Source organism: Mastacembelus armatus, chromosome 9 (assembly GCF_900324485.2).
Source record: "Mastacembelus armatus chromosome 9, fMasArm1.2, whole genome shotgun sequence".
Lineage (NCBI taxonomy): Eukaryota > Metazoa > Chordata > Actinopteri > Synbranchiformes > Mastacembelidae > Mastacembelus > Mastacembelus armatus.
Window position 1 is genome coordinate 22,267,742 of NC_046641.1, and position 12,348 is coordinate 22,280,089.

The window sequence follows — 12,348 nt, forward strand, 5'->3', positions numbered from 1 at the left end:
AAACGACACTGCAGCACTTCTTCAGGCTGTACCACCACCAACTGTCAATCACACACACGCATATACATTCTCAGGTGCATGTGAAAAGAATAAACAAGTGGGGAACAGCTTGTAAAACAGGTACCACAGGTCTGTGTACTTTACTTGACTGTTTCCATTTAATGTTACCACATATTACACTACATTTAATGCAATGTCAGCCCCCCAGTGGCTAATGAATGGATGGATGGTTGTATTCCTGCTTTGACTTATGTGTACCATTTGATCAATCAGTTGTTTATATATATATATATATATATATATATATATATATATATATATATATATATATATATATATATGTATGTCATGAGATTGGTGAGATTGTCCATCTAAAGCTCTCTAATCTTAGGTCTAAAATTGCTGGATGAATCAATAAAAAAAATAATTGAGGCAATGCTGAAAAACAGAAAATGAAAGTGCAAAGCAAAACCCAGCAGAGGCATCAGATGTTGCGTTGCCATGGAAATATTATATTGTTAGTGGTGGTGACACAATTTAGAAATGTGTACTTGGTTAAGAAATATTATGTAACAGTTCTCTCCTTCCTCTCTCTCTATCAAACCTTCTCTGTCTCGTTCACCCTGTCAAAGAGTGTTAGAACACAGATTATTGTTGATGTAATAAAATCCACTCAGCCAGTAAATTGAAATGACAGATACATAAAAAGATGAGATGGAGATGGAGGAGGGTCTCTTGAGTGTGTGTATACCAATAACCTTAGTGTTGCTCTCCCCAACCCAAGGCCTCTGCAGGGGCTGAAGCCTTTCCATCCTCCTGCAGGGTAAACGTCTCTACTCTGGTCCCCGTTTGGTTCACTGAGTCCTTACTGAGAGAGACACAAAGAGATGAAAGTATGAAGAGATGAGGAGATGTAGGAGGAGGAGGAGTGGGTTTTGCCAACAAGAGAAGTGAGGATGCTGGTTGAGCTGGGCAGAGGAGGCGGAGTGGGATGATAGGTGAAGTGCAAAGAGAGAGGGAGGAGGAAAGAGGTGGTTGGATAAAAAGAAGAGAAGAGAAAAGAAAGAGAAAGCAGAGGAGAGAAAGAGAAGAGAAGTCCATGCAGAGCTCAGTCTTCTCTGTTTTCCCTGACTATGAATAGCAGCTCTTCTGCTAACCCAATGCCTCAGGACATGACCATTTGAATAAAAGCCTCTATCACTTCACATAATGCCTGGTGTGTGTGTGTGCGTGCGGTACTAAAGGTGTATGTCTCTGTACTTTCATCTGCTGAGTCCTTGTGTAAGTGTAGGGAGGTGTTTTAAAGGCAGATACTCAGGGAGATTCAACAATATAATAAGCGAGACAGACAGGAAATGAGAGAGAGAGAGCGAGAGAGAGAGGCAGCAACAGTGGGCTAATTGATGGTGATGATAATAGGCTGGTGGAGTTGGGAGGCACGGATGAGACTTGATGTTTTATTTCAGTTTAGCAAATAACTCTGTCATGTGTGTTGAGCCACCCACTCTCTCTTGTCTGTGTCTGTGCACCGACTGCTTCATGTAAGGTCTGTGGAACTTTACTGGATGAATCTGGGGAAAATAAAAAAGCGCAGCCTCCACAGTGGCTCTGGCTAGTATCTCAAAAGAGCAACCAAAGCATCTTGTGCTGTAAATGGAGCAGGGACCCTCACAACTGAGGTGTGATGTTGGTGCTGTGTCTTGCAGTCAGGAACACACACAGCTTTACCCTCTTTATCTTTCGCCAGCACTACTTCCTCATCGTGTTTGGTCATGATGGACAGAAACCTCTGGAGCTGCGGACGGACGAGGAGAGTGAGTGTGACGAATGGGTGGAGGCCATCCAGCAGGCCAGGTAACCTGAAGTTACGTTTTGTGTAATCCCTTCAAATGTAAAGCACAGAATAACCAACCTTTTGCAGTTCATTTCAGGACTGTATGAGAATCCACTTGCATTAGCTTGTTCCCAATCTGATATTGTTATTGCATGGCACGTTTATGAAGCTGGGACTTCTAAGCCCTTCTTAGTTCACAAAGGATATGTGGTGTCAGAGCTTTGAGAATTGGTTGTTATTGAAACTGAATGTTCTGAAACTCCACGTACATCCGATAATGTCACAGCATTTTAGTCATTTAGTCATTTCCGTCTTCCACTTACCTGTTCCTGCTGAGGTGTTGTGCTTCTTTGCATGTGTCTGCATATATTTGTGGAGCTCTCCTTTATTTCCAGTTATTCTGACATCATCATCGAACGAGAGGTGCTGATGCAGAAATACATCCACCTTGTACAGATAGTGGAGACGGAGAAGGTGGCTGCCAATCAGCTGCGCACCCAGTTAGAGGATCAGGACACAGAAATTGAGAGGCTCAAAGCAGAGGTACCTCACACACACACACATATATATATTATATTGTATTTGCAACCACTGGACACACTACTAGACTAGATGCATACTGTTAGGCAGTAGCCGGTGCATGGATCTGAGCATAGGAGGAGAAGCCCAGTGCTCAGGAGCCCATCAGCTTCCTTACAAAGAGCTGCCAAACCATTACGCTTATCAGACGCAACACGTTTCTGTTCTGCCGTCACAGCAGGATAAATCAGGTGTGGACATTACTCACAAAACACTGCAGCTGACCTCTATGCTACTGTTAATCAGAACAAATACTGATTCTTGCTCCTACACCTGACAGCTGTCATGTGATGTTTGTGGTCATCAGGGATATTAATATCTCCAATATTTCCTGACGTAAACAGTAAATCAGCTTATAGCACTTTGTAATCCTGACACAACAGTTAAAAAAAATAGACTGTAAATAATCACTTGGATTAAGGCTGAACATCAATGCAGTATTTATGCCTTTCACTGGAATTATTTTGTGATTATCTGTTTGCATCACGTTGGTTCACAAAATCCTGGTGTTCAAATGTACAATTCCAAATGAACTGTAGACAAAAACACCATAACATAATAACTGCACTGAACCAAAGGCTTCTTATTAAGAAACTAGGACATTATTAGGAAATTATTCTGATAAGATGAAATAAAGCATTGCAATTGTTTAGAAACTGCTGTTTAGAGATTTGCAGTGATTTTCCAGATCACTGTTGCAACAAATGCATTCGTATTTAGATGTTCTGTTTTTGCCACCTAGATGGCCAGAAGGCACTGCAGTGCTATTCTTAATGTGCAGGTGTTTAATTGAAACTGAACAGTCGGCACAGTAGTTGGCCCCAGGAGATGCTATTTGTGCATTTGGCCAGCTGGTAACATTTCCATAAATCTCAACTACACTGTTGTTTCCAGTTCTGTCTCTGCTGTTCTTGTATCAATAATCACTCGTGTAAACATTTTGTTTTATATAGGCTGTTCTGTCTCTGGGAAGAAATAAAACCGTTTAATGGATTTTCCTGTTACGTTCCTTTTAGTTGTAATTTTTTCTTAGAGCAACAAGTGCGGCAGATACTTCCCTTGCTGTGTCTAGATACAGTTAGCACATGAAACACATTTTTATTAGGAAACATCTGCCTGTGTGATGAGGCTACCATGAAAAAAGAATTAGAGCCAGTGTGCGTTTGGTGATCCATCTCATTAAAACATGCTCTTGTTTGTTTGTTTATGTGTGTGTTGCTCAGTGTTTATGAATAATTAAACCAACTAGTCGCTGTAACTGTCAACACTTGGCAGACTGGCTCTTCTCTGCTGCCATTTGCATGACAGCACTAGTGGATAATAAAACCAAGATTAAAGTGTGGGGCTAAAAATGGCTTTGGTTTGATCCGTAATGTTTTTCTTCTGTGATAAACTTATGTTGTCAAGAGCTCGAAAGGTAAACATGAATAGGTGAAAATAGTATAGTACTAGAGCCTGTCTTAACCTAGCTTGGTTATTTCATAAGAAGTGGTGCTATCTAAACAGTGAGGTTGTTTTTCCCATCCTAATAACATTTTCAGTTTGGCATCTACCTTGCCTATTCCCTGTGAGATGGGTTCGCTGTAACATAAAATAGCTCCAGTAGCCATGACTTAACTTATTATCTCATCTCATTACATGCAATTTTAATGTAATTTAATGTGTCTTTTGTGCACACATGTAGATATTGATATTTTTTGTGAATTAATTTCTCTTAAAAGATTATAGCTCTGAACAAAACTAAGGAGCGAATGCGACCGTACCACGTCATCCATGAGAATGAGGATCCAGATATCAAAAAGATCAAAAAGGTAAAATAAATAAATTCTACATTCTTCTTGGTTGAATTTAAATTTCAGATGTTTTTGGTTTCAGTAAAAAAAAAAAACATGCCTTATAGTTCTTAACCTGTGACTCATTGTTTGTTTGTATCTGCTCAGGTGCAGGGTTTCATGCGGGGCTGGCTTTGTCGGAGGAAGTGGAAGATCATTGTTCAGGACTATATCTGCTCTCCTCACGCTGAGAGCATGAGGAAGAGGAACCAGATTGTCTTCAACATGGTGGAGGCAGAGACAGAGTATGTAAATACATTATGTCTAGCACAGTACAGTAGTACCCGCTATTGAAAAGTTGTCACTACACATGATGTTATCTCACTTACTGTGTAGGCTGTGGCTCAGGACAGGATGCTCTTCTGTAGGTCTTATACTATTTGATGATAAACCTAAGAATATAGACATGGACCAAAGTGGATACCAATTCAATTCTAACTCAGAGAGCAGGAATGAGTTGTGACAGTACTGGATGGACTGTGTCATTGTGATCAAACACCTTGATTTGATTAATTTGAGAGTTGAGATCCGTTTGCCAAAAGCAATGTGTGAACCATTAACCTGTTCTCCTTTCACAAATGGAAGCTCATTTTTTCAGTCGGGTATGGCATTTATTGTAATACACTTCAAAATTGTTTTATGTTGCAAATCACAACTTGCATGTTACAAATTGAGTGAATTTGTGATTCTGGTGAGTTCAAAAGATATTTTCACCCCAGGAAATGTTGAGATGTGATAATTAATATGCACGTGTCCTTCACTATTCATGAAACTCTCCTATAATAAAACCATGCAGGGCATTCTCATTGGAAAATTATATATTTATAATCCAGGTCAAACCTCCGTTTCTGTCTGTTTGTGTGTGATGGCAGGTATGTCCACCAACTCTACATCCTGGTCAACTGTTTCCTTAGACCTCTGAGGATGGCTGCCAGCTCTAAGAAGCCTCCCATCAGCCATGACGATGTCAGCAGCGTCTTCTTGAACAGGTGGTGTAGGGTTTGTGATTAACCATCTGTTAGTCATTTAACTGAATCACTGACGTGTGGAGGCACAAAAAATGACAGATACTAAACAATAAAACCTCTTTTGTCATTTTTTTCACACTGCATCTTCACTGTGACTTCAGTGAGACCATTATGTTTCTACATGAGATTTTCCATCAAGGCTTGAAGGCGAGAATCGCCAATTGGCCGACTCTGGTGCTGGGTAAGCTGTTACTTGACACGCACATAGACACTGCATGCATGTGCTCTGCAGCCACTCGCTGACCTCAAGGTCAGGTTTTCAGTGCTTCTCCACATCTCGTTAGTCTCATTCAAACGTCAGCCTTGATGTCTTAGTGCACCCATTCTCTCGCACACACGCACTCATTTCCCTATCTTAGTCCACAACACGCACGCTCATTGTCTTGACAGACAATGACCACCCAGACTAGAAGGCATCCGCAATTTCTCCTAAAACAGAAGCCCCCTCAACAGATAAGCATCACCCAGGAGACCGACTGCTGAAAGACGGGGCAGCAAATTACTTGTGACAAATTCAGAAAGGGAAGGGTTTGCTGATTAAACATGTCACCCTTATCTGAGTCACTGTTTCAGGCAGGAACCAAGTGTAGATTTTTGACCAACACTATGTTTTACATCAAATCAATTTCTAGAGTATTTTCAGTTCTCTCTTTTTTTTTTTTATATTAATATTGTTATCAAATTATTCAGCTTCCAACATAACATGGCTTGAACCTGCACAGACTATGCGTTGATATTTCATACAGTATAATAAAGACACTTTTACACCGTCCATATTGCAACTATACATACATTATAGTTATAGTTATACATTTTTGTGCCTGTGCAGATGATTCAGTATTTGCTTGTTCACGTTTCTGAAAGCTCAAATTAAGACAAATGGCTGTTGAACTCTAAAAAAATTAAATTGGGAGCTGCATTCCTGGACTTGTACCCTGACGTGACTTATATGCACGTGACGATATGTGGTCCAGACTGTAAGTGATTGGACAATTATACATTTTTGCCTGTGCTTTATATGTGTATGTATATGTGTGTGTGTGTGTGTGTGTTTGTTTTTAGCTGACCTGTTCGACATCCTGTTGCCAATGTTGAACATCTATCAGGAGTTTGTGCGAAACCATCAGTACAGCCTGCAGGTTTTGGCCAACTGTAAGCAGAACAGAGACTTTGACAAGCTGCTGAAACAGTATGAGTCCAATGCTGCCTGTGAGGGAAGGATGCTCGAGACCTTCCTCACATATCCCATGTTCCAGGTAGACCATGAGCAGCACCTCACAATCATTTTCTAAACATACAGTACCATAACACAAATGTAAGCTATCCATATTTATTCTTACCTCCATATATTCATACATTTGACAAGTTTTTTCCCTGCTTTTGTCTCCTAATAGATTCCCAGATACATAATCACCTTGCATGAGTTATTGGCACACACACCTCATGAACATGTGGAGCGTAAAAGTCTTGAATTTGCTAAGTCCAAGTTAGAGGAACTGTCCAGGTATGTGGAGGGTTGTCAGAGTCCTTAGGCTTCCTGATACATCTTGAATATCAGAATATTGAACTAGCTGCCATGTCTGTGTGTGGCCAGAGTAATGCACGATGAGGTGAGTGACACGGAGAACATCCGGAAGAACTTGGCCATAGAAAGGATGATAGTGGAGGGCTGCGACATCCTGCTGGACACCAGCCAGACCTTCGTCAGGCAGGGTGAGCCTTCATCAGCTCACAGCATGGCTCAACACACAACAAATCTCTGGAGGTTTACTTGACAGGAAGACATTCCTGCCTGTCAACTTGTGATCTGAGAGCACAGCCACGGTACCTTGGTGGAGCTCAGTCACTGAATCATGACAGTAGATTTGGCTCTCTGTCAGCTTTCCCCTAGTAAAAAAAAGTGGTTCTTTAAATTGGTTGTGGTGCTCAATGCTAAGAGTTTTCTGAGAAGAAGTAAAATCATTTATCTATTAGCAAGAAAAAGCCTTAAAGGACTAGTACCAAGTACTTTAAAATGAAGTGTTTTGCTTTGTAGTGTTGTAACTTGGTATGATCAAACAAATGCAACACTGTGCAGATGTTTTAGGCACTTTAGATGTTTTAGATTCTCATCACACAACAACTTCAGGTGTCAGATTGATCCCAGGTTCACTGTGCAGAAAGACAAGCCCATAAGGAACCCACCAGAGCTCATGAAGAGCTCATTTGAGTGGCATAAGAACCAGGAATCCTGCAGCGATGGTCGGACCCCCGCAGAGCCCTGGTCCCATCAGTCTGGGATCAAATGAAGAAACCTGAAGTGACATGTGGTTAATGTGACACTAGTTTAACCCTTAATCCCTTAATCTTTATTCTGTTGAACTGTTCTTGAGAAATGCACTAAATCTATATCTGTGCTATTGTAAACCAAGAAGTATTCTAATTTCTGCGATGTGGAAAAAGCTCAAAAGCTAAGCTACTTGCTGTTTCCAATTAATCTGATTAATCAAAATCAATTAGACAAAGTCAGAGGAAAATTTGGACTTAATGGTATTCCCTACTGAATGTGCATACTTGCTAAAACAAAGTGCCTTAAGGCTCCACAGGAGATCAGCTTGTGGTTTTCAGGAGGTAGGTGAGTAACTGGTCAGGAAATGAAATGCTGACACCTGTTGTGACAGTGAATTACTTCTACTGATCCAAGTCTCCTGCCTGTTTTTTTTAAATCCTTCACTAAATCTGCCTCTAATAGTCTCCTCCTTCATTTTTTTTTATCTATATTGCTCTGCCACATGAACATCAAGGCATCTGAGCACTGAGCTCACGAATGTTGGACACATGCATGTCTACACCACTGCAAATGCTTATCTAAACCAGCCCTCGGCTTAGTGTCAGTTTAATGAAATGTAATGTAATCCTGTGTCACTCCTGCATTTCAGGGTCTCTGATCCAGCTGCCATCGGTGGAGCGAGGGAAGCTAAGTAAAGTTCGTTTGGGCTCTCTCTCTTTGAAGAAGGAAGGGGAAAGGCAGTGCTTCCTCTTTACTAAACATTTTCTTGTCTGCACACGCAGCTCTGGAGGAAAACTGCACCTTCTCAAGGTGAGAACATTAATACCACGACATTAGGTTTAACAATATGTCAGAGAGAAAAATGATTTTGTAAACCAGCAATATCTTAAATGACAATAAACAACTGTGCACATTTTCTTTTAAACTCTTGCAGCAAGGTGGAGTTTTGTCCCTAATTGACTGCACACTTATAGAGGAACCAGATGCCAGTGATGAGGAGTGTAAGTGTACGACATCTACTGTATGAAACCTCTATAAGCATGTACATGTTGGCTGACACACAGGCAGCTCTTACTGGCTCATTTAGGCCCTTCAGCATTCATGGAGGTTAATTGGGTGTCACATGGTAAGTGTCCAGAAAGGACTTATCTTTAAATATCAGATGCTGACCTCCGTTAAATGTCAGGTTTTGATCTTTTAAAATTACAGATCCTTTTTTTTTTTTCAAAACACACACACACACACACGTACACACAGACACACACCACACACACACAGACACACAACACACGTGCTGAGATAATCACATGTGTACACTTGCCTTCTACACACCTTTACACATTAGCCTCTGGGGTTCATAGAATGCAGGTCTGCTTAATTAACCCTCTGTGTGTGTGTGTGTGTGTGTGTGTGTGTGTGTGTGTGTTCACAAACATTTTTTAAACAATCTTAATCTTTAAGTGGTGTGTTGAGCGGTAAAAAGCTTTTACTTCTCCTCGTACAGCTAAAGCCAGTGGTCAGGTGTTTGGTCAGCTGGACTTTAAGCTTGTAGTAGAGCCATCGGACTCCCCTTCGTTCACTGTGGTGTTACTGGCGCCATCACGGCAAGAGAAGGCAGCATGGACCAGTGATATTAGCCAGGTATGACTACGCAAAGTCACACAAACACACTCTGAGACAAAAACAGAATAACAAGAACCTCCAAATAGCGAGAGCACGTCTCCGCTGGGCATTGAGAAGGCTTAGTGATAAGTAAACACAGACATGGGCGCAGTCCTCCAGGGGCAAGTTCAGCTCACTGCCTCAGTACTTCACAAACACAGTAGCACTATACAAGCATGTCAGACTGTATTAATTCTTATCAGGAAAAAAAACATGGCTTCTTTTTTTTTTGACATCAGTTTCTTATCATCTAGACTTGGAGCACACAGATAAAAAAAAATGAGTGCCATGAAAATGATTACGAAATAAGTCTAGAGGAATTTTATGATGTTGCAGGCTGTTTTAAATACTCTTTCAACAAGCAAAAATGAAAACTATTTGCAAATATTCTCACTTTCTCACTTCTCCTGCTGTCTGTCTTTGACTTTATTCTCTCACTACTTACCCTCCTTTTCTCTCTGTAGTGTATTGATAATATTCGCTGTAATGGCTTGATGACTAGTGTATTTGAGGAGAACTCCAAAGTCACTGTGCCTCACATGATTAAGTAAGTATGTTTGTGTGTGTGGAGCAGAGCACCCATCTCTTAATGCCAGTGTTTGTTTATAAATCACTTGGGTGAAAATGTTACAGTTGTGTTGGTGTAAGCAGTAACCTGTTGTTATGTATTATGCTTTTTTTTATATTCATTTAGCTGTTAGTGAGATCTGCTCAAAATATTATTTGGTATTTCCTCTTAATTTTGTCCTCCTTTTTTGAAATATGTGGGTTATATATTCTTTTCTCTTTTACATGGCTGTTTTTGCTCAGCTACTTTCATAACCTTTTCCTTGCTTAGGAGCCCAACAGTCACCCATGCTCGGTTGTGTGTGTGTGTGTGTGTGTGTTCGTGTATGTGTGTATCTATCAGATCCGATGTGCGTCTCCATAAAGATGATGTTGACATTTGCTTCAGTAAGACCCTCAACTCCTGCAAGGTCCCCCAGATCCGCTATGCCAGCGTGGAGCGGCTGCTGGAGAGGCTGACCGACCTGCGTTTCCTCTCCATAGACTTCCTCAACACCTTCCTGCACACATACAGGATCTTCACCACGGCAACGGTGGTCATCGACAAACTGGCCGACATCTACAAGAAGCCCTTCTCCTCCATACCTATCAGGTCATACAAGGCATACATACAAATAAACACTTACAGACAGAAATCACACATACTGCACACACTCATTGTGTGCCATTACCAAGGAGGCAATGGCATCTCATGAATCTTCACTGAATGTATTTTTTCACTGCTGAAGATTCAGTCTTTTGGACTCAGTGGGTAACGTCCACCTCTGTCCATGAAGTTAAATACTGTTAATACTGGCTGAAATGCACACCCAACAGTGTATGGATGCCAGGAGAACATATGCTACCACGAGGTTTTTGGCACAGGAATATATTACCAGTTGAACACATTTCTCTCGCTCTCTTTCTCTTATTTTCTGGTGTTTTCTCTCTCTGGCGGCATCAGAAATGGTTGTTTATAGTGCTTAATCTGATTTACTCTCACTTTTCGACTGGAGATGCTCAGTGCTTTTCTGTGCCCAATTTCCCATGGCCTGTGGCCTCCTTCACTGGAAGACAACGGGGGGGGGGGGCAGGGGCAGAAATGTGAAGAAATGCTGGGGCCATGTGGTGGAGCTTTCTTAAACTAAAAGGATTTTTGCCTTTGATGCTCTACTGGCCCAAGTGTCCTTCTATTCAACCCTACTTAATTTTCTTTCCTTCAATTTGCAGAGAAACTGTAGAAACAAACTATTCCCATAATTTGTTTATTATTTAGATGTTTTTTGTGTCATTCCTGTGTATTTATCTATTAGATCTTTTATATTTTACCTTGATGTTATTTTTAATTGTTCTATTGACACAGACTAGCATTCTGTAATCTATTAGATTGACCCTTGATTCTTCAACCTTGATAGTTTCAGCAAACTATCGTTATGAACACACATAATTACAAAGACTCATAGCTTTCGGTGTCCTATATGCACTGGATTTTTCTCCCTTGTGGTCAGTGTATGTTGCTGTGTAGGACACTGCTGCCTCCGCTTCATGTCAAACACTTCTCCTGGTTCAGTTATCATCCTTCCATCATTTTTCCTCAATCCATCTCCTTATCTCTGTCACATTTCCTGCCTGCAGTTTCATGTCTCAATCCACCCATCACACCTTCCATTTAATAATTTTTCTGTCATCCATCTCCATGTCCCTTCCAACTACAGGGCCCAGTACCACTCATTTGACCGTCTGTCCATCTCATCCTTCTGTCCTGACTACAGCCTGAAGATCAAGAAGATAGCCATGGATCAGTCAAAGTAACCAACCGTTCTCTCTCTATCTTCCTTTTTACTTCCTCTTTCCATCTTTCCCTGACGTTCTTCGTCTCCTCCGGTCTTGGTCTAATACTTCAATGATGCATGACTTTCCTTTCTACTTTGACCTTTTAATCTACCTACTATTTTTCTCTTTATATGAATGAATACCAACAGCTCACTAGGGCTTTTAATTCCACCAGTTTGAAACATTTTAGGATGAGAATACATAGAAAGGAATGACAAAAGGGAAAATGTTTTGGAGTCTTCAATCTGCAGCGGGTCTGTAGCATGTTTTCTCACTGGAACGTTACTTCATTAGGATTGTTCTGTGCTCGACGTAGCCATAATGAGCCCTTTTGTCATTCCTCTGCTTTGTCCACTTTGTATCCATCTCATAAGCATCTTCTGCTGCTTGCTTGCTCTTATGGCACTGCTTGCTTCAAGGTTCTTCGGCATTCCTTCCATCTCCTTTTAATATATTTCTGCTTTCTCTATCCTGCTGTCATTTCTCCCTCTCGTTTTTCAATCTGGGATGCAATTTGTTCATTGCTGCTGAAAAAGAGCCTTGAGTGAATAAATGATGAAGGTGTTTATCGATGCATGATGATTTACTCCTCCCTTGAAATAGCTCTATACACACGACTCTCTGAGCAGTGTTAATCTGCAACAAAATGGTGTTTTTTAAAAAACGTTTTTTGTATTTATCAAATTTACATTAAAAAAACAGCCTGGTGAGAGTTTTCAGAGTGAACCATTACCACAACAGCTAGCTAAGGAGCTGTGTAGTCTG

The 12,348-nt window shown here is 40.9% G+C and overlaps 1 protein-coding gene across 4 annotated transcripts in view; it reads left to right on the forward strand.

The window, feature by feature from the left end:
- The window catches only part of rasgrf2b (Ras protein-specific guanine nucleotide-releasing factor 2b), a 29,708-nt gene that overhangs the window by 8,920 nt on the left and 8,440 nt on the right, over window positions 1-12,348 (forward strand). For 2 of the 4 annotated variants that reach the window (XM_026322139.1, XM_026322140.1), the window contains exons 2-16: window positions 1,748-1,854; window positions 2,230-2,377; window positions 4,135-4,224; window positions 4,354-4,490; window positions 5,118-5,234; window positions 5,375-5,454; window positions 6,336-6,529; window positions 6,668-6,777; window positions 6,868-6,986; window positions 8,192-8,352; window positions 8,477-8,543; window positions 9,047-9,183; window positions 9,669-9,751; window positions 10,115-10,363; window positions 11,466-11,558. In XM_026322139.1, the coding sequence (XP_026177924.1) occupies window positions 1,748-1,854; window positions 2,230-2,377; window positions 4,135-4,224; window positions 4,354-4,490; window positions 5,118-5,234; window positions 5,375-5,454; window positions 6,336-6,529; window positions 6,668-6,777; window positions 6,868-6,986; window positions 8,192-8,352; window positions 8,477-8,543; window positions 9,047-9,183; window positions 9,669-9,751; window positions 10,115-10,363; window positions 11,466-11,558 (1,892 nt within the window). Of the gene's footprint in view, window positions 1-1,747; window positions 1,855-2,229; window positions 2,378-4,134; window positions 4,225-4,353; window positions 4,491-5,117; window positions 5,235-5,374; window positions 5,455-6,335; window positions 6,530-6,667; window positions 6,778-6,867; window positions 6,987-8,191; window positions 8,353-8,476; window positions 8,544-9,046; window positions 9,184-9,668; window positions 9,752-10,114; window positions 10,364-11,459; window positions 11,559-12,348 lie in introns of all 4 variants that reach the window. The other 2 variants (XM_026322138.1, XM_026322141.1) reach the window with 2 other exon arrangements.